The sequence below is a fragment of the Ursus maritimus genome, unplaced genomic scaffold (genome assembly GCF_017311325.1).
Source record: "Ursus maritimus isolate PB19 unplaced genomic scaffold, ASM1731132v1 scaffold_6, whole genome shotgun sequence".
In the NCBI taxonomy this organism is placed as follows: domain Eukaryota; kingdom Metazoa; phylum Chordata; class Mammalia; order Carnivora; family Ursidae; genus Ursus; species Ursus maritimus.
In genome coordinates this window covers 47,516,370-47,537,704 of record NW_024426774.1, presented here as the reverse complement: position 1 = coordinate 47,537,704, position 21,335 = coordinate 47,516,370, and the positions used below count along the sequence as shown (strand labels likewise).

Here is a 21,335-nt window from a genome sequence, read left to right as displayed (position 1 = left end):
CTTCCTTGATTTTCTTGATAACATTTTCTTTTCTCTAGCTTACCTTTTTTTTTCTTTCTTTATTCATTTACTTGTCAGAGAGAGAGAGAAAGAGAGAGAGAGCACACAAGCAGGGGGAGTGGCAGGCAGAGGGAGAAACAGGCTCCCGGATGAGCAAGGAGCTTGATGCGGGACTCGATCCCAGGACACTGGGATCATGACCTAAGGTGAAGGCAGACGCTTAACTGACTGAGCCACCCAGGTGTCCCTTACTTTTTTTTTTAATTTTAAAGATTTTATCCATTTATTTGAGAAAGAGAGAGAGAGCATGAGCAGGGTGAGGAGGAGAGAGAGAAGCCAACTTCCCACTGAGCAGGGAGCCCGACACAGGGCCAAGCCCAGGACCCAGAAACAGAGCGTGACCTGAGCCAAAGCCCGATGCTTAACTGACTGAGCCACCCAGGCGCCCCTCTCTAGCTTACTTTATTGTAAAAAAATATGTGGATATAATACATATAACATAAAGTATATGTTAATTGACTTGTTATCAGTAAAGCTTTTGGTCAACAGTAGGATATTAGTAGTTAAGTTTCTGGGGAGTCAAAAGTGATACAAGGATTTTCGACCATGTGAGGGTGTGCATAACCCCCCTGTTATTCAAAAGTCAACCATATTATATTATGCTATGTTATATTATATATATTTTTTTTCTGAACCATTTGAAGACATGATGTCTCTTTATTTCTAAAGGCAAGTACATTCTTTTATGTAACCACAATATGATTAGGTAAAGCAGGAAATTAACACTGATACCATGCTATTAGCTGATCTACAGACTTTATTAATATTTTGCCAATTGTCCTGTAATATCCTTTACAGCAAAGAGAAAGGAAAAAAGTGAAATAAAGAGAAAGAAAAATAATTTTTTTTGGTTCCAAATCACATGTTACATTTGTCATGTCTAGACTTTTCTAATCTAGAACACTACCTCATGTTTTGTTTTTCATGACTTTGACATTTTTCAAAAAGCAAAGGCTGCTTTTCTTGTAGAATGTCTCTCAGTTTGGGCTTATCTGGTATTTCCTTGTGATTAGATTAAGATTCACCAGTATATTCCAAAATTTCAGGAATATGGCTTTTTCTGGGACTGTTTTAATATTCCAGGTCTGTGTTCTCTCCTCTCAACGTGTAAATGAAAAAGCTGTAATAGTTTTTAGGGGGCTTAATGGTTTAGGAAAAAATCACTTCATTCAATTTGCAGACTTGTGAAGAGTTACGAAGTGATGTGTCCTCCTTAATGCATCATAATGTGTGTTTGTTCCATTACTGATGGTGTTAACTTTGATCACTTATTTAAGGTCGTGACTTTCGGGTTTCCCTGTTGTGAATTTACTATTCCCCCCCCCCCTTTGCTATTAGTAACTATTTTGTGGGAGAGATACTTTGACACAATGCAAAAAGGGTAGCCAGATAAAATACAGGAAGCCCAGTTTAATTTTAATCGCAGATGACCTTCGAATACTATCCTAATACAAGTATGACCCCTCCTCCTAAATTATTTATCTAAAATTCAAATTTAATTGAGTGTCTTCTATTTTTATTTGCAAGATTTGGCAACCCAATAAGTACATACCTTGTTCCTCATCCAGCTTCATTCGGTTGTTTTGACATCCATTGATGATCCGGTTTTACTATGATTTTGCCAAATAGTTTCTTTCTAACTCCATCATTCTTCTATCTGCCTGTCTTTTTATCTACTTTCTACGCTGCCTGGCACACAGTAGGCGCTCGGATATTTCTTCAAGCAATGAATGAACAAACTCTCGCTCGCGCTGGCCCGGCTTCCGTGACACCCGCTGCGTAGGCAGGGGCTTGCCTTCCTTGGCCAATCTCTGCAGGCTACCGAGGCTTCCGAGCCTCCCAGGGTCTCGTCGCTGGCTCTTCTTGCCCCAATCACAAGCAGGGCTTTACTGGGAAGGGGCCAATGGGTGCGGGCGGGAGGCGGGCCCTGCCACGCGGCCGCGGTATAACCGCAGGGCCCGCGCGCGCGCTTCTCTCCTGGCGCGGACCTTGGCGCGGGTGATGGCTACTGTTTCCATCGTGTCTACGTTGGCCACCCGGCTGCTCCGGCCCGCGCAGAGCTGCCGTCTCCGTCATCGCCCCTTCCACCTTTCGGTAGTTCGGTAAGAGGGTCCGGGAGCTGGGTCAGCGCCGAAAGCCGAGGGGGACCGAGGGTGGGGGGCCGCCGGGGCTCCGGAGGAGCGCCGAGGGTTCTACTGAGCATCTCTGTCCCAGGCGGTGACGGGGCGACGTGGCAGCCGAGCGCGGCCGCAGTCTGGGCGCTCGCTCCGTGGGGCGGGCTGATGCCCGGAGCCCGCCTTTCAGACGGAGCCGGTCTCCGCAGCCCCGAGGCGTCGCCCTCTCTCGGGGCTAGTCCGTAGGCGGGACGGGGCCCACGGCACGGAGTGAAGGCGCAAGCTGGCTCTGGGGCGCCCGGATTTACACGGGACCGCTCGGAGGTTACCGGCCAGAACCTGCCGATCGCCCTTGGCGGTATTGCCAAGCCGCTTGGCGAAGCAGAGGACACGCTTTGGCGAGCGCGGGGAAGGGCTCTGAATGAGCAGCCTTCAGAGCGCGTCGGGATCCTAGCGGCGGAGGGGGTTGGTGCAGTCTGATGAAATCCCAGAGCCGGCTTGCTTGCCGGGTACCCGCTCTTCCCTCCTCCTTCGGGAGGTGGATGTGGCTCCCGCAGTTCTTCAAGCTGCCCCTCTCCTTCCCAAGAAAATAAATGTGCCGTGGTCACCAGGGCTTTGATGAGGGCCACCCAGGGCTAGTCACTGCCAGGCTGAGTAAATTGAAGAGAAAAATACCCTAGAGGAGGAGAGAAAGAGCTCTGTTTGCCTTTTCTTAGGGAGGTTAATAGGATTTTTCTGATCTTTCTAGACCTCAAACTCCCTTTTTTTTTTTTTTAATATTTATTTGACAGAGAGACAGCCAGCAAGAGGGAACACAGGCAGGGGGAGTGGGAGAGGAAGAAGCAGGCTCCCAACGGAGGAGCCTGATGTGGGGCTCGACCCCAGGACTAAGGGATCACTCCCTGAGCCGAAGGCAGACACTTGACTGGGCTACCCAGGCGCCCCTCAAACTCCCATTCTTAAATCTAGGTGGAAGAGTCTTCTGGGGGCTTATGATTTCTCTCCCTAAATCTGCACACTCCCGCCCATCTTTAGAGCCTTTGCATTGCCAGCGAGCTGAGCCTTGTAACAGCAGCCGCTTCTTTCATCCAGGCACCGCGCTAGGCAGTGTGAATTCAGGGATGGTCATAAGTCCTGTTTGCCAGTGGAACTCACTTACCTGTCAAGGGGCAGAACACGTATGTACTTTCCACTCAGTGTAAAGAAATGTTATTAGAAACATTGCAAAGGTGCTGTCGTAGCACAGAATGCCCATTAATGCGTTCTTGAAAGAAGACCTGGGATACTCTGCCCTTTTCTTCTTCTGACCCTGACCTGCCTTTCCAGCCCCATCCCTCATTACTGTCTGTTCTCTCCATTGCTCCCTTCCTGAGTTCTGGCCGCGTGTGCCTGTGGCTTTCATGATTGAAGAGATTTGTAAAGACCCTCTAATTCATCACCTAGAAAACTGAACCAGTTTATTCACTCTCCAGTAACAGATGCCCTCCTTTCACTTATGTTTCTGAATGAACAAGTAGACTTCCATATCTCTGAAGGCAATACTATGGTATTTATGGTTTCCTTGTTTGGCTTTGATCACTGCTGGCTAGTAAATGTAAAACAATAATATCTTTTATGAGTCTGCACGTCTTGCTTTTGAGGGGGAGGATTTCAGGAACATAAACTCATGGTTGGAGAGATAGTACTATAGTACACTGGGAAAAATGGACTTTGGAGGCAGGGGTTGGTTTGCATTTGAATCTTGTTCTACTTTCCCCTTATGTATACCAGTATTAGTATAATAACCCCGAGGTAAATGAGAGTAATGTATGTAAAACTCTTAGCAAAATACCTAGTGTTTAAGAAATGTTAGTTCCATCCCCCTTTGTATGTAATTAGTAGATACTCGAACTCTCTCCAGAATAACCTGATCATGACTTGTAAAATGCACCTAGTAATTGTTTTTATGGAAAATTACAGTGCTGTAAGCTACTGAATTAGGAAAGCAAAGATACTGCTGAGTTGGATTTTAGTTTTGAATTTTATTTGAACAGTCCTTGTAACTTTTTTCTAGTCTGTTCACTCATTTTATTTTGTTCTCATTTGTAATTTTAATGAATTATTAAGCACATCTGTGAAAAGCATTTAATTCCTACATGAGCGTTAGCTAATATAGTTAATACATTTCAGATTCCCTGTGGGACTGAGCTGAGCCTCTGTTTCTGTTTCTTTTGGGGTAGCAGTTACTTTATCTGCCCTTTGGCAACAGAGATGATGGGACATGAGGTCATGACTCACTGGCAGGACTGTGTTTCACATTTTGCAGAGTTGTATATGCACAGGACGGCTAAAGCAGCTGATAGTACGGAAGATACTCACTGTATTGTTGCTTTGTTTTTGGTTCTTGTTGCTCTTTGACAGTTTTTTAAAAGCTAATTGGCATAACATCCAGAACCTGCCTTTGGGACTTGGAACACTGGGTTCTCCCAGAACCCTGTGTTCTTAACTGTAGTAGATCACTCTTAGCCCAAATGTGCTGCCACCATTTTGTCTAAGTTCATTGCTTTCAATTTTTTTTTTTAAAGATTTTATTTATTTGAGAGAGTCAGAGAGAGTGTGGGGTGGGGTGGGTTTGGGTGGGGGAGGAGCAGAGGGAGAGAGACAAGGGTGGAGCCTGATAGGGGCCTGTCACACAACCCTGAGATCACAACCTGCACTGAAGGCTGACGCTTAACTGACTGAGCCACCCAGTCACCCCCTCAAAAGGAACTTTTTAAGGAAATGCAATTTAAGACTTAATTGAATATTTATATGTGTGTATATATGTTTATGTACATATCCTTATGAGTAAGTACATATATATTATATAGAGTAAGAAATTAATTTTTATTGAATATATATGCCTTGCACTTTATATATGTTATTTCATTCAGTATAAATCACTGCTGTAAGCTCTTTTATAGTAATCTTTCATTCTTCAGCATTCCAGGGTTGCGAATGCATTTCTGGACTGGGGCTATTCCCCAGAAGTGCTGCCAGAGGTGTTCGTGTCCAAAGCCCTTTGAATGAAGTCCCCTTCAACTCTAGTTCTAAAATAGATTTGCAAACGTTAACATGTTTTCAGTTCCTTAATATACCATGGGTGTATGTGAAATGCTATTATATATTTTGTGCTATGCTAGTATCATTACATAAAATTTGGGTGAAAGTACTGTTTGCTATAAAATTTTATCTTTTTAATACCTTCCAAGATACAAATACAAATTAATATAAGGTTTAGATATAAAATTACTGCTTTATATCTAAGACATTTCGATCTGGTTTAAAGTAGGTATTTAATCTTAATGGAAAGGAAGCATGGAAGGTTTAAAGACTGTTGAAGCTTTAGGGGCGCCTGGGTGGCACAGCGGTTAAGCGTCTGCCTTAGGCTCAGGGTGTGATCCTGGCGTACTGGGATCGAGCCCCACATCAGGCTCCTCCGCTATGAACCTGCTTCTTCCTCTCCCACTCCCCCTGCTTGTGTTCCCTCTCTCGCTGGCTGTCACAATCTCTGTCAAATAAATAAATAAATAAATAAATAAATAAATAAATCTTAAAAAAAAAAATAAAGACTGTTGAAGCTTTAAAATTCCATTTTAATTAGCAGTGGTCTTAAGAATGAATCATACCTGGGGAGCCTGGCTGGCTCAGTCGGTGGAGCGTGCGGCTCTTGATCTCGGGGTTGTAAGTTCGAGCCCCATGTTGGGCATAGAGATTACTTAAAAAAAAAGAGAGAGAGTGAATCATATCTGACCATTCAAGATAACCAGTACCTTGGTGTTATCCCTGAGAATTAAATACGTGCTATAAGGGGAAATTTTTTCAGTATTTCAGACAATCGTGTGTCTCATTGGTCTTGAGGTTGAAGCGTTCTTCATGATACCCAGGACAGAAAGGAAACTAAAGGGAAAGACTTGTTTCCACTGAGACCTTTATGTTTAAAGAACAGATGCTCATCCTACATTAAGAACTGGGAACTTTATTATGGATATGTACAGAAATAAGAAAACCAGGAATCTTCTACATTAGAATCTAGGAAGAGCTGCAGAAACAGTTCTTATTGGGAAGAAGTGGTCTTTCAGAGATTGGAACATGGTTTTGGGAACTGGAGTTTCTTCTAGACCCTGAATTTTCTCGTTGCCCCATCAACAGCAGTTTCCGCATCTCTTACTCTGTCCTACCATGAGTGTGACTGCTGTTCTCTCTGTCTCTACTTTTTTCTATGTCTTTCTTCAGCTCCTCCCACCAACAAGTCCTCTTTGGTTCTAGCGCGTGAATGTGTTTCGGGGCGAAGCTCTTACCAGTCTGGTTAGCTATACCATCGCTCCTGTCGCGCTGAGCTTGTGCGCCAGCTGGACCGCTGGCCAGCCTAGAAGTTGTCCTTGGCTTCAGATACTCACTCCTGGTCTGTCAGCTGTGGATGGGCCACTGGGGTCCCAGGGTGGAGCACACTGTCACCCACGGGGTGGACCCTCCTTGTTCTTACGGAAAGTCTTCTCCAGGAGGGGCTGTGGGGAGCAGTGGTAATTTTGAGGTTTGACCTGTCCAGAACATTGTCTGTTGGTTTAATTGCATAGCATAATTTGTATATTTGAAAGCATCATAGAAATTAAAAGCCAAGTGACTTAACTGGGAAATGGTTTGAAACACATGACTGGATGCTAATAACACAGGCATAACACAAACTACAAAATGGCATATAAGCACAAAGGAGACACAAACCTCATAGTGGTGACAGGTCGAATAAAACAATTCGAATTAAAACAGTGGAAAACTTTTCTTTTTGTTTTTGGTCTATCAATCTGTCAGTGATCGGGGGCAGGATGGTGCAGTGGTAAGAGCCTGGCCTCTGGATTCAGACAGAGCTGGCTATGAAAGCCAAGCTTCCGGGTAACGACAGTAACTATTTCGGTCAACTTCATCTCCCTAAACATGTGGCTGGACACAGATTTACCATGCTGACGTTGCCCTTCAGATTTCCGTTGTCCCTTGGCGTGGGCACCATATGTTTTCATCTACTTTTTAAGTTTGGGGTATTTAATAACTTTTTTTTTTTTTGGTAGTCTGATCTTTACTTTTCACAAAAATTTAAACTACTTGGTTTTGTGACTGTTGTTACCTCCTGCAGAAATGAAGCCGTTGTCATTTCTGGAAGGAAACTTGCCCAGCAGATCAAGCAGGAAGTGCGGCAGGAGGTGGAGGAATGGGTGGCGTTGGGCAACAAGCGGCCGCACCTGAGTGTGGTTCTGGTGGGCGAGAATCCTGCAAGTCACTCCTACGTCCTCAACAAAACCCGGGCAGCTGCAGAAGTGGGTATGTGTTCCTCGCAGGCCCTGGCTGCTGTCAGATTGCGGCTTCTCCAGGCCAACTCCATTGTCATTCGTGATTCTTTCTTCTGATTAGAAGACTCAAGCAGAGGAGGCTGCTGGGATTGAACTGTATCCAAAATGTGGTCATAAAGAAATTAGGCCTATCTGTTGAGGAGGCTTCTAGACTAGGATGGAAGGAATATGGTTGGTATTCTCGGTGTCTTCCGGAATATAAACTAAATTCTGTCTTTAGTCTTAGCAGCGGACAAGGGACCTTGACCACGGTTTACACGTGCTTTCCTTGACCAGTAGTGAGAGTCTGGCTGAAATGCTTGAGCATTTGGTTGAGGAGGCCTCAGTGCTATGGCCTAGAACACAGTCCTTGGTTTGAAGGATGTGACTGACTTCTGGGAAATAGCTTTCTGCTTCTCTACCAACTGGGTCCAAAGCCAATTAAATCATACAGTGGGGGGCACCTGGGTGCTCAGTTGGTTAAGCACCAACTCTTGATCTCAGCTCAGGTCATGGTCTCAGGGTCCTGGGATCGAGCCCCACGTCAGACTCTGTACTCAGTGTGGAGTCTGCTTGTGGATTCTCTCTCTCTTTCTCTCGCTCTCCCTCCCCCTCTGTCCCTCCCCCTGCTCTCATATTCGCTTGCTGTTTTACATAAAAATCTTTAAAAAAAAATCATGCAGTGGTTAGAGTTTGGAATGGGTGATGGGAAGTTTGTGTTCAAGGTCTCACTATACCACAGACTCTGTGTGATGTAGACCTGGGGTGGGTGGGCTTGGCTCTGCCTCTTCCTGCTCCTCTGTGGGTCGGTGGTATGAGCCCTGGGTGCCCTTCCCTTCTGAAAGGCTGTGAAACCACTGGGGCTGTGGGGCCATTGACTGGGCCGTGAGTTCTTGATATCACTAAGGATTGAGGCCTGCCCTTTTCTTCAAAAAACCTTTAGAACCTCTAGAAAATGGCAAGCTGTGGCTTTTTAAGATACCAGGAGGAAGCACAGTGCAATGGAAAGAACACGGACTCCAGAACTGGAAGGACTGCCTTCATCATTAGCTGGCTTGTGTTTCAGTTCTGCTGAGCCTCAGTCTCCTTGTCTGTAAATTGTAGTTCATGAGAATAGTGTAGAATAACGTAGATAATTGTCCAGCCAGCATTCTCTAGCATGTATATTTGTGAAGTTACTTTTTTAGGTGCCTTGGGAACTGATTTGGGCTTTTTAGCTACCAGGGTTGGGTATGATAAAGAATGTCTATGTTAGGATACCAGGGCAGGCAACTTATCATTGCTCATTAAATGCCTCGATATATTTTTTTTAACTTTGGAATTTTCTTATAGGAATCAACAGTGAGACAATTGTGAAGCCAGCTTCAATTTCCGAGGAAGAACTGTTGAATTTAATCAATAAACTAAATAATGATGATAATGTCGATGGCCTCCTTGTTCAGCTGCCTCTTCCAGGTGAGTTTTGGACTGTCACTCAGAATGATTTCTGAGTAGAGGATTCTTAGCTACTTTATACACCTGGCCCCGCGTGGATCTGACTTACACAGGAGGTAAACTAGAGAGAGTGAATATTTTATCAGGTATGTGCCGACTATTCAGAATACCAGTTACTCCTTGAGTTGGAATTGAGATCTTGATACAAACTGGCAACGGAGGGAAGCAGTTGTACAAGAGGGTACTGCCTTTGGTGTTGGCATTTGGCTTTGCGTGGTGTGTGTTCCTTCTGTGCAGACCAAGAAGTCAATCACAGAGAAAAGTCATGGAGGGGGAACGGGTTGGACGATAAACCAGATAAGCTGGAGTCAGGCAGCGCAAGTATGCAACAGTGACTTCAGGCCGCTGCTCTGATTTCTCTTTCAGAGCACATCGACGAGCGGAAGATCTGCAACGCTGTTTCCCCAGACAAGGATGTTGATGGCTTTCATGTAATTAACGTAGGGCGAATGTGTCTGGACCAGTACTCCATGTTACCGGCTACCCCGTGGGGTGTCTGGGAAATAATTCAGCGAACCGGTAGGTGTATCCCATAGTTGTATGTCTGTGTTAGTATCATGAAAACAGAACTTGCCTGTGATAACAGTACCTACAGTCGCAGAGTGGACACTCAGGCCACACGTCCTCCGGTCCTGCCCCCAGAGCCCGCCTCTCCCTGCGGTTGCCTGTTTTGACTGTATTTGCCTGTATTGACTGCGTTGCTGTTAATCCAGAAGCCTCCCTGAGGGGAACGTAAGGTTTCATTGTGTTGATAGTGCACACTCATAACATTTTGTAGCTTCCAGGGTGCTTTCTCTCATGTTCTTTCCGCCTTCAGGATGGGTAGCAAGTGATGGGCCCCCTTGACTGATGAGGCAACAAGCTGAGTAACTCCCTTCCTTGTCACAGTTAGATTCATGTCCTAGGCCCTCTGCCTGCCTTCTTTGATGCTCCTTCTGACATAGTCTGGCAACTCCTTTTCATGCAAATATATGTTTCTTCGTAGGCATTCCAACCCTAGGGAGGAATGTGGTTGTGGCTGGGAGGTCAAAAAATGTTGGAATGCCCATTGCAATGCTGCTCCACACGGACGGGGCGCACGAACGCCCTGGAGGTAAGGAAATGGCTTTCAGAGGAGTGTCCCTGCTCCCTGCCATGCGAACCTTCAGAGGGTGTCCTGTGTTTGTTAAACTTTGTATTTGTTGCAATTTTGTTAGCAGAGATTTGGGGAGTAATCTTTGTAGGAGAAGCTAACTATCACTTGAGGCTCCTTATATTCATTTGTTAGGGAACTAGTACAGAAATGGGTATGCCTCAGAAATATATTTGAGTTCTGAGTGTAAGCACGGTCGTAGGCAATCAGACATTTTCAGTTATGGCTTTGATAGTTTGAACTAAGAAACAGTTCAAAGTTGGTATCCCATTGTCATTTGATAGAAAAAAAATCTTAGACCATTGCAAAGGATTGACTTGATAGGACTGTAATGTGTCATTATGTCAAGTTCTGATAATTTGAGAAAAAGACTCAAATCAGATAATTTGAGAAAAAGACTCAGAAATCAGTTGTCACGTGTGGTTATCACAGGACCTTACATGATTATATCAGAAATAACAGCAAAACTATGTATTTTTAGATACCTTTTAGCACGCTTTTTTTTTTTTTTCCAACCTTGAATAATTCTAGTGATACTTTGCTTAGGAAAGGTAAAATTCTTGAAAGACTGCTAAATAGGATAAGGAATGAATTTAATTTTAAATGATTCCAAAGAGCTAGGATGAGGGGATAAAAGTTATAAAAAACTGGGTATTCATCCAAAGGATACAAACATAGTGATCTGAAGGGACACCTGCACCCCAGTGTCCGCCGTAGCCAAACTATGGAAAGAGCCCAGATGTCCATCAACAGATGAATGGATAAAGAAGAGGTGGTATATATACACAATGGAATACTACTCAGCTGTAAAAAAAAAAAAAGAGAGAGATCTTACCATTTGCAACCATGTGGATAGAACTAGAAGGTATTATGCTAAGTGAAATAAGTCAATCAGAGAAAGGCAATTATCCTAAGATTTCATTCATGTGGAATTTAAGAAAACAGGATCCTAGGGGAAGGGAGGGAAAAATAAGACGAAATCAGAGGGAGACAAACCATAAGAGACTCTTGACTATAGGGAACAAACTGAGGGTTGCTGGAAGGGAGGTGGGTGGGGGGGATGGGGTAATTGGGTGATGGGCATTAAAGAGGGCACTTGTACTGAGCACTGGGTGTTACATGTAAGTAATGAATCACTGAACTCTACTTCTGAAACTAATAATACACTATATGTTAATTAATTGAATTTAAATTAAAAAAAAGAAACTGGGTATTAATTGCTGAAAAGCAACTGGTACTTAGCTGTCCAGAAAATGGGGTACACGAATTAAGTCAGTTACTTCTTCGGAGATGGTGAATTTCTAAGCTGGGTTGCCTGGTTGGGACCTAATCCAATCTCAGCTTTGATTCCGAAATCAAGAATGTACTTTTTAATTCCTAGGTGACGCCACTGTTACAATATCTCATCGATACACTCCCAAAGAGCAACTAAAGAAACATACGGTTCTTGCAGACATTGTGATCTCTGCCGCAGGTAAGAACCTCAGGGAGGGGATGGAAGGACCTCACCTCACAAGGGTGACGACAGACCTCTTATCGTGCAATTCGTCTGCCTCCCTGCTGCCCCATTCACCATTCTCCTAGCAGTGATACTGTCTGCGGCCCATAAGGATAAGGCGAGAACCGTGTTTGCGGCATTGGTTTCTGGCACTCCACTCTTGACTTGATGGGTGAATGTTACTTCAAAAACCTCTGAATATGTCTGTCCACTGTATGAAGTTCCAGTGGTTCCTTGGCTAATGGTTTTTACAGGTTTTCATCAGAGAAGCTAATTAGTTCTTCCAAATCAGATAAGACTGACTGAAATTGAAAATTGAAATCAGATAAGACTGACAAGTAGAATCTTCCTTTCAGGACTAGTGATCATTCCTCTCATTCCTCCCTCGTTTGCAGGCATTCCAAATCTGATCACAGCAGATATGATCAAGGAGGGAGCTGCAGTCATCGATGTGGGAATAAATAGAGTTCAAGATCCCATCACTGCTAAACCCAAGTTAGTTGGAGATGTGGATTTTGAAGGTAAATGGTATAATTTTCTTAAAATATAAAATCAGTAAATACTACCTTTAATGGACATTTAGGACAGATCATTTACTTTTAACTTACTTACTCTGGGGGCACCTGGCTGGCTCAGTCAGTGGAGCATGTGACTCTTGATCTCAGGGTTGTGAGTTCGAGCCCCACGTTGAGGGATAAATTACTTTAAAAAATTAAAAAAAAAAAACAGCTTATGTTACTCTGGTAATTCAAAATGCATTCCACATGAATTAAGAGAAACTTAAATTATAGTTATTCTAGAACCATTTTAGTTGTTCATATCATAAAATTAGGGGGACCGGGTATAAATTTTTCAGGGAGCTGTTTGTTCTTTCCTTAGGGTTACTTAATAATTAAAATGACTCCATCACTTTTAACAGATCTGAAAATTTAATGAATGACTCTCTGAAACCATTGAGTCTTCTAGAAGGTGTTACAGAGTTATCATTTTCACATTGAAAGGAGAGATCACAGACCTGGAATAGGAAAAATGGTCCAGGAAAGAGCACGTTCCTGGATTTTAAAATATATTAGATTTCTCCTTTCAGTTCTTATCATGTTTATCTCAATTTTAGGTTGGTAAACCTATTTCTAGTTTTCTATTTCTAATAAAGCAATCATACACAAGCCTAGGTATCTAAGTATTTTTCCTTTAAGATTGGGTTAGAAAAAAATCTTCTCAGTTTCCAGAAAATTGCCTTGGTGCTTTGGGCAAACAGTATAGTTAAATAAATATAGTAAATAAGATAGAGTAAAAGTAAGAAAATGTTGTAGGCAGGTATTAATTGGTAATATATTAATAATATAATTATAGTTATACGTCACATATAGTTAACCCATTGAGGTATTTCTTTTTAAACTGATTTAATATGGAAGAAAAGTATGGATGGTAAATTATAGGTTATTTAGGTGTATAAATATTCATTGAACAACTCTTATTACATGTTCTTTTAGTATGTTTAAAAGCCTTTACTCCTGAGTAATGTAGATAGGACTTTTTTTGTTGTTACGAGTTTGAGGCTTATGAAGGTGCTTATGTATATTCTTTCTTTTTCTTTGAATGCTTCTTCCGTGGTACGTTAAGATGCATACATTTCCTTTGCCATGATTAAGGCAGTCTACCTGTCTTGTTTCTACGTAGGAGTCAGAAAGAAAGCCGGTTACATCACTCCAGTCCCTGGGGGTGTTGGTCCCATGACAGTGGCGATGCTGATGAAGAACACCATTATTGCTGCAAAAAAGGTGCTGAGGCTTGAAGAGCGGGAAGCATTGAAGCCTAAGGAGCGTGGAGTAGCAACCAACTAACTGTTGTGTCTTCTGTCACGAACACCACGCCAAGCCAGTCCGAGAGGCGAAACAGGCCAATAGAAATGCAATATTTTTTATTTATTTTACTGAAATGGTTTAAAATGATGCTTTGTATTTATTGAAAGCTGAAATGGGTGGGGGTGTGTGGGCATGGCTCTGCCATACCTCACCACGGAGCACGCCGGCCTCCTACTGCGTCGCGTGAGCTGCCAAGAGACGCCGTTCATCTGGCGATGAACGTGGAGGACATCGTCCCATTGAGAGTGGGTGCTTAACTTGGTCAGGCCACTTCAGTTAAAATTTGCCTTTTCTAGGATTGCATTTCCCAAGTGCTATTCCAATAAGAGTTGATACTCGCTTTAGGTTCCAAACCTTTTGAGTTCAACTGGTCAAACCAAAGGAAAAATGTTGCTAGAGAAAATTAGGGGAAAAAGTCAAAAGGAAGAAATGATAATTGAGTAGAAAAAAACATTACTGTAATTTTACATACCGATGGTATGTAAAAGTACATGTGAATGATGTCCTTAGCTGTCATTCTGTGGCTTAGTCATTGGGAAGACATTCAGGGTAGTTCTGCGTGCTGTCAGTCCTCGTCCCACATGTGTTACATTCACAAGGCTTTCCCATTTTTCTCTAGGATTGAAAGGCTTATTTTATTTTATAGATTGTGTGTGTTGTCATATTTGGCTTTTCCTCTATCCTTAAACTTCATTGTTACATCTTTGTACTCTTGGGGATGTCTGTATGGTTTCCTTGGGATATCTTGAAACCTATTTTTGAAAAACAGAACTTGGGCTTGATAATCATTAGGATTAGGGCAGCTTGTATAAGTAGGCAACTTACTTTTCCACCAAAGACTTGTCAGCAGCTGCCTGCTTTTCTCTGATGTACCTGTTGGCTTTCCCCAATGGGTTTTTGAGAACTTGAGTTCATATTGAATTTAATCAGACTTTCTGATTAAAAGGGTTTTTTTTGTGTGTGTTTCACTATTTTATTTTTTTTTAATAAAACACTTCTGACTGGTGTGGAATGAGTTTTCCAAAATACGGTATCTTGCTGCTACATAGTTGTGATCTAATCATAATTAATCTTTCTCACTGGATGTAACGGATGTCGATATTCCTATATTTGGTGACACCTAATCCTGTGCCTTAACCTGATACAAAGCGCTGTGGAGAAACCAGTCAAGTCCTTTCAGTCTGATGTCCCAACAGCTGTGCCAAGCTGGGAGTTTAATCTGTAAGAGTCATTTAAGTGGTTAGGCTTGTTCTGGGTGTTTTCTAAACCATGCAGTTCAATTTACACATTGTTGGATTTACAAAGGACTTCTTCATGTGCCTGCTGACAGCCCCCTCCTTCAAGCTCCCCGCTCTCTGCTGTCTATACAATTATTTTTTCAGTGTGTGTGTTTGATTTGACAGATAGGAAAGTATTTGCTGTGCACATTTTGAGGCTGGGATAGGTCCCTGTGTATCCTCTGTTCTCTACCAGGGCTGAGTATTTTGGCTTCCAAGCAGATCCCCCTGCTCCTGCTCCAGGCAGCTTGAGGTAGAAAGAAAAGAACAATGGGGAGCTGACTTCCTCCTTCTGCCAGCTGCCTTTATTCTTTTGATAGTTTCCTGGAGATGAAAGAGGATAGTTTGCTGGAGATGTTTTTGTAAGTGAGGTTTAGCTCATGTCCACATCCCATGTTTGCTGACTTGACCAAAATTATTAAACATGGAGCAAGGTGAGCAGACAGGGTTAAGTTTTATTGAATTATAGTTACAAGTGGAATTCTGACCTGCTACATGGAGACGTAACAATGTCAACCTGTTAAAAGCTGTCAAAATTAAAATGTTCATGTATATACAAAATATAAATGACATAATAAGGTGAAAGTTACAGTGATCAATTTACAGCAACAAAAAATTAACATTGTAGTTTCCAACTTGATTAATCAAGCACATTTACTCCGGAATCCATAACATTTCTACAGTTTAATTTGGACAAAGTGCTATTGGAAATCAGCCAAGTTTTAAAACTGAAATGTTAAGGGTCGATTGTTAGATCTCCCAGGATTGGTGCAGCTGAAGATAGAGAATTTATCCTTAAATTCAGGGGATGGTTCTGGATTAGTGAGCAGCTAAGTCATTTTGCTGCAATCAGTACAGCAGAAGTTTAGAGCTTTACCTCTTGGCAGTATCCCTTGGAAGGGAGCTCTGAGATTTACTTAATCAACACAGTTTTCTAGGGACCAGGCACTGTATGAAGCTCTGAGGATCGCAAACACAATTAGCTGTCCTCGTACCCAAAGTGTTGATGCTCTAGTGTCATTTGTCTTTTTAAAAAACAGAAAAGAACGAAGAAAAAAAAGCACCTGCTTTGGTCATCATGAGTAAACGTAATAACTAACCGAAGTGATTTCCTTGAGATTCAAATCCATAGTTGTTTCGGAGAAAGTACATGTCAGCTGCGTTGTGGCTGTCAGGCACATAGTAGGTGTTGAATAAACAAGGTTGGTGTTTGGTAAGTGGGGATTAAAGATAGACTGGTAGTAAGTTTCATGAGGAAGGGTTTGCTTATTGAGTTATTAATCTACCCAACTTCCAATCGTTCCTTTAAAGTACTAATCTAATACTGCAAAGTTATAATCATTTTACATTAGCGCTGCTTAACACGCAGTGGACCTGTGGGTGGGCGTTTGACTTTGGGAGCAAGGCCGTTGAAAACCTGTAGGAAGGACCTACCCGAGGGTGGAAGGAAGTCTTACTCTGGATGTGAAAGACCAGTGATGTTAATTTAAAGGATCATTTTGTTGAGATAATGTGGTTGAAAGTTTCATTTTAACAAGAGCGATTTTATTTTGAAAATGTGCCCACTTTCATGTGTTGGTTCTTTCATTAGCAGACTTTGGGAACTGGCTTTTCAGTCTGGGGACGCTCCAGTCACACTTCTGTGCTGGCCCAGGGCCCACAACGCATGCAGATGGCACAGACTTGCCACAGGAGCCTTAGAAAGCTGCACGAGATGGGAAGGGAAGATAGGGCCTTCTATGCATTTCTTACTATGCCAAGTTGCAAAACAAATTTTCCAACTTTGGTCTACTGAAGTATGAGCGTTTCAGTGGTTTGTTCAAGACCATCTAGATACTTTAAAATCTAAGCTTTAAAAAAAATCTGTTATTTGTTTCAATAAAAATTTACTATTGCCCCCTTTATCTCAGCTATATTTTAGGGGGCAAGCACTGTTTTCATTTCAAGAAACGTTACAATTTCTATCCTGGACTGCATTTTAAAATAAGGTACCATGTTTCCGTTGGTTGTTTTCATAACTACAGAAAGGAGGAGACAGCTTTGCACGTAAGTAGTACTTTTCATCCACAGATCAGTTTCCTATCAAGTGGAATGACTCCAGCTGTTTGGCAAATAAGGAAACCGGCTCAGAAGTTCAGGGGTCTGGCCCAGACCGCACAGTGACGATGCAACCGTGCCCTCCCACGGTGAAGCTGAAGCCCTGTCTGGGGGCAGCTGTGTCCTAGAGGGTGGTCTCGCCATCAGTTTCTCTTCCGTATCTGTCCACGTCTGTGAAGTCACAGTCTGACTCCATTTCTATCTTCACCTGTGGCACCATGAACACTGGGCTCTGTGAATAGTTGAAAGCAGGTGAAGCTGGACAGGAAATTCTGAAGTGCAGTGTGATGCTGGATGAGAAAAAGAGGGAAAGAAGAGGGCGTTATCTAGTACTTGGTGTTTTCCACGCTCTCGCCCGGAGCAGGGCTCTAAAGCAAGTGGTTTGGTCCTGGCTTAGGAACTGAACACGTCAAGGTAGCGAGCGGCATCCTCTGCGCCTGGCCTGCGGCTGTGCTTGCTGAGCTAGTCTCGCCAGGGGCCTCAGCCCGGTTTTCACATTGCTGCCAAGGCGAGCTTTCTGGATCACAGATCTGTCTGTGATTCTCACCGTTCAAGAGGTAGAATCCAAGCTCCTTAGTGTGGCCACACAGGGCCTTCTACTTTGCACTCCTGACTATTTCTGATTTGACTGCCTGTCCAGCCCAGCAGTCTTCACTGTGGGTCTACTTTCAAATGGTATTTCAGGATTGTTCCCACTGCCTGAAATGCCCTTCTTTTGTCTCTTTTCTTCTTTATTCTGTGCACCTGGCAGACTCCCATGTATCGTTCTTGGACTCTCAAGATAAGGCCGATCCCCCCCTCAGACACTGTCCTTTCTCTTATGTGTGCTCCATTGTTCTCGGCTCACGGAGCCGTAAGTCTTTGTTCGAAGGCCTGTCTTTCTAGACCCCCAGGGATTAAGCATCATGCCTGGGGAATCTCGGATGCTTAACCTTTGTTAAACTAGATCATGTTGCTGAGCCTTTTCCTTCACTGAAACGGACCTGTTCAGTGGTCTCCTTCCACCTACTTACACAGAGCTGGTGAAACACCAGTGCAGCTGTACCATGTTTGTATGTGGAAATGCCCCATCCTGGTCCATATTTTCTCTCCATGGACTGAAATTGGAGCAATTAGAGGTTCGATTTGGTGTAGGCTACTTAAAAATGAAAATAAATCAGGATAGACTGCTTTTCTCCCAACACCCTCATATATAAAATCAGTGGCATTCGTGTAACGGCGTAGGAACCCTGACTGGGCAGGTAGGATGAGAAGGCAGGCGGCGATGTAATTTGGACGTGTGACACTCCTAGGCTAGAGTGCCCTTGGGTCTGCTGTACGGGGGCTTGTTACGACGTCCCGTCTCATCCTGGCAATGTGCTAACAACTTTGACTTCTTAGACGATCTCATTCATGTTTTCTAAAATCTCGTGGATGACTGCATCTAAGCCCAGAGGTTATTCTACCTGTAGCTTTGGGCTAGCCTGTGCCTTTGCTCGTGTGTGATGTAGTAGAGTGATTCCCATCCCGTTTAGGGCACCACGTAGGGGCGCCCTACCATCTTCCCCAGTAAGAGCTGAGGCTGACTTTCTCTTCTATTTTTGAGCCCTCCTTGTTTTCAGTCATCAAGTTGTCCACTTTTTTCATGGCTTCTCATTAACAACACTAAGGTATCACAGTTGGCACAGGGGCCCCTGGAAACTAGGCCTGGAATCCTTTCTTGACTATCCTCTCCATTTTTTTTTTTTTAAAGTAATCTCTATGCCCGACCTGGGGCCTGAACTCACTATTCCGAGATCAAGAGTCGCACGCTCCACTTAATCTTTGATGTTTAGTTAGGCTTCTGACCTTTCCTAATTAACCATGCTAGTACTTTATTCCACAAAGTACTGGAGTACCTAGTGTTGATCTTTGAGCTCAGTTATCCTGGCATTCAATAATGTATACTTCAGTCATATGTAGTTTTTCTCTATATTGTTTTCCCCCCAGTGTTTTCAGTTTTACATAGTATTTTGTAATTTCCTTTTCTAAAGTAGAATACCTTCGTGTATTGTAATCATGTTATGTCAGTAAGAGGACAGATTTGTTACTTGACACCAATAATCAGGTCTGACCCCCTCTGTCTCCCAAGGTGGACCGGCAAAGGCGTTTTACTGAGACACTGGCTAACCTGGGAAATCCTAGTCCCTCCACCCTCCTGGCCACTGCTTAGTCTCTTATCTAATACCCAAGGAGTCTAGCCCACGGCCATTACCTTCGGTCGAGTTCTGAGTCACTGAAGGAAGAATCAGAATGAGTAACTCCAACTGGAAGATCTTTTTCCTGGCAGGAAAATGACAACGTCAGTTGTGGAGCAGGTTTGAGGAGGATGCTGGAGAAGACCTTTCTCTAAACCCAACAGCCAACACTACGGAAGAGGAAATCAGGGGCCTCACAGATTGCTTCTGGCTCAGTTACTCCTTCCCCAGAGGGCTGTCAGCCAGGATAGGTGGGTGTGGGGCAGGGCCAGGGCCAGGGAAGAGTGAGAAAGGGTGATGGAAGTATACAAATGGGAAAGAGAGTTAGCAACTAAAAAAGAGGTACTAATGACGGAGATGTGGTGGGAAGCCCCTCAAGGGCCCTGGCAGGAGCCTAATCTGGGTCTTTTAGCAAAGTGGCAAGCTCTGCATTAAGACCACCGAGATGAGGACTCAAGCGGGATCTTTCTGATTACTCCAAGGATAGGCTATGGTCTTGATGACAAGACCGCCCTCCGGTAGGGAGCTGAAGCTGGGAGGGGGTAAAGGCAGCCACCGAATCCCCCAGGATCTTTGTAAGCAATGCCCAATCCCTCCCAGGCAGCCTCCCTTTCAGCAGTTAGTCATCCAGAATCACAGCCCAACCACTAGGACCTTCCAATTTATGATCCAAATGCTTTGCTGCCTGTTTCTCTAAAGGGGACAGCTCAGCTTGGATTTGAACCCTCAATCATTTTCAACAACCACTGGAAAGCATGGGAGGCTCAGCAGGTCATGTTTGGATCGATGTGGTCTGACACAATGCAAGAGAGGGCCAGATGGTACCACCGGCATCAGGAGGTACCAGGGGAAAGGAAGGAATGAGGGGCTTTGCCTAAATGGAAGTGAAGCTTGATCTGGCATCTGCAGGATTTGATTTGGGGATTCCACTGGTTGAAGTCTGAATCCTTGTGGCCCAGTTCTCACTGAACTCTGCCTACCACAGGAGTCCTCTAGCATCTAAGACCATTAGGTCCCCCTGAGTTAAAGATGGAAGTTCCTTGGAGGAAGAGGTGGAGAATTAGTAGTAAGTAGGAAGGGAGAGACACCATGTGTTTTACTTACTGGCAATGCAGTGGATACCATTTTGGGAATCTGATTGGACACTTTCCATGGGAATCTTTATAACTGAGGGAGGAGGGAACTGGGGCTGGAGAGAAACAGTGGGAAAAGCTGATAAACACCACCAATTCAACAGCTTTGACTCTCTTGCCAAGTTGGAAAATACATGCATCCACAATGTGCCAACCACCAATCCTCTCTACATCCAGTCTAAACAGGGTGCCGCAAATCCTCTGGGGCTCACTGAGGGGCAATCACAGTTAGCCTGCTGTCCTAAACAGGACAGAACTCTTCCAGGAACATTACTGATCAGAACAGTTTCAACTGTCACAGTAACCAATCTCTCAGGAGTGAATCTCACACTATAGCTGCTGTTGCTGTAAAGACGTGTAAAATGAATTTGTGCAAATTGAATCCCATTTTTCCACTGAATATATCATGCTTTTCCCCAACCCTGAAATAGTTCCTGGCACGTGGTAGCCACACAAATATTTATTGAATGAATCAATGAAAGAGTAAGCATTTGTCTTTAAAAGGCACTTAGATTCTCAGTTTCTTTGTTCTCAAGTCCTGTCTTTGCAAACCATCTAAATTGTCAATGAAAAACATGTGAATGAATGATGGGCCTCTTCCTACCTGGAAGAGGAAAGCAATTAAGGACAGGGGAGTTTGGATCTATCACTACCATCAGAAGATGATTTGATTGCCACCAATCAGCCAGCAAATGAACAGCTTTGATCTGCAAAAGGCAAAACCACTAGGATGGTTCAGGTGGATACAGGGATGTGGGTTCAGGTCAGGCCTGGGAGAACGGGAGCCAGGCATGTGGCTAGATGGCATGGACAGCTTAGCATATTAGAAATGATCACATTCAAAGTCAGGAACAGGGGGCGCCTGGGTGGCTCAGTCAGTGAAGTGTCTGCCTTCAGCTCAGGTCATGATCTCAGGGTCCTGGGATCTAGGCCTGCATCTGGCTCCCTGCTCAGCCGGAAGCCTGCTTTTCCCTCTGCCCCTCCCCCCACTCATGCTCTCTCTCAAATGAATAAAATCTTTAAAATAATAATAAAATGAAAAATCAGGAATGGTTTTCTTAATTCCCTTTTAGACATTTAGCCATATGTCCATCTTGGGTGAACCACTTC

General features: G+C 43.7%; 2 protein-coding genes across 2 annotated transcripts in view; one reads left to right on the top strand and one right to left on the bottom strand.

Annotated features, from left to right (window-relative positions):
• Window positions 1-2,014: 2,014 nt before the first annotated feature.
• On the top strand, window positions 2,015-14,508 carry MTHFD2 (methylenetetrahydrofolate dehydrogenase (NADP+ dependent) 2, methenyltetrahydrofolate cyclohydrolase). Its single transcript, XM_008700012.2, has 8 exons — window positions 2,015-2,162; window positions 7,321-7,505; window positions 8,846-8,968; window positions 9,374-9,526; window positions 9,993-10,100; window positions 11,521-11,613; window positions 12,033-12,158; window positions 13,318-14,508. Exons 1-8 carry the CDS (start codon window positions 2,062-2,064, stop codon window positions 13,479-13,481), a joined length of 1,053 nt encoding a protein of 350 aa, XP_008698234.1. The 5' UTR covers window positions 2,015-2,061; the 3' UTR covers window positions 13,482-14,508.
• Window positions 14,509-15,214: 706 nt separating this feature from the next.
• Window positions 15,215-21,335, bottom strand: part of SLC4A5 (solute carrier family 4 member 5) — a 90,416-nt gene continuing 84,295 nt past the window's right edge. The window contains exons 24-26 of the mRNA XM_040623308.1: window positions 20,197-20,281; window positions 19,110-19,177; window positions 15,215-17,166 (exon numbers count right to left, since the gene is read on the bottom strand). Of these exons, the coding sequence (XP_040479242.1) occupies window positions 19,143-19,177; window positions 20,197-20,281 (120 nt within the window). The 3' untranslated portion in view covers window positions 15,215-17,166; window positions 19,110-19,142. The remainder of the gene's footprint in view (window positions 17,167-19,109; window positions 19,178-20,196; window positions 20,282-21,335) is intronic.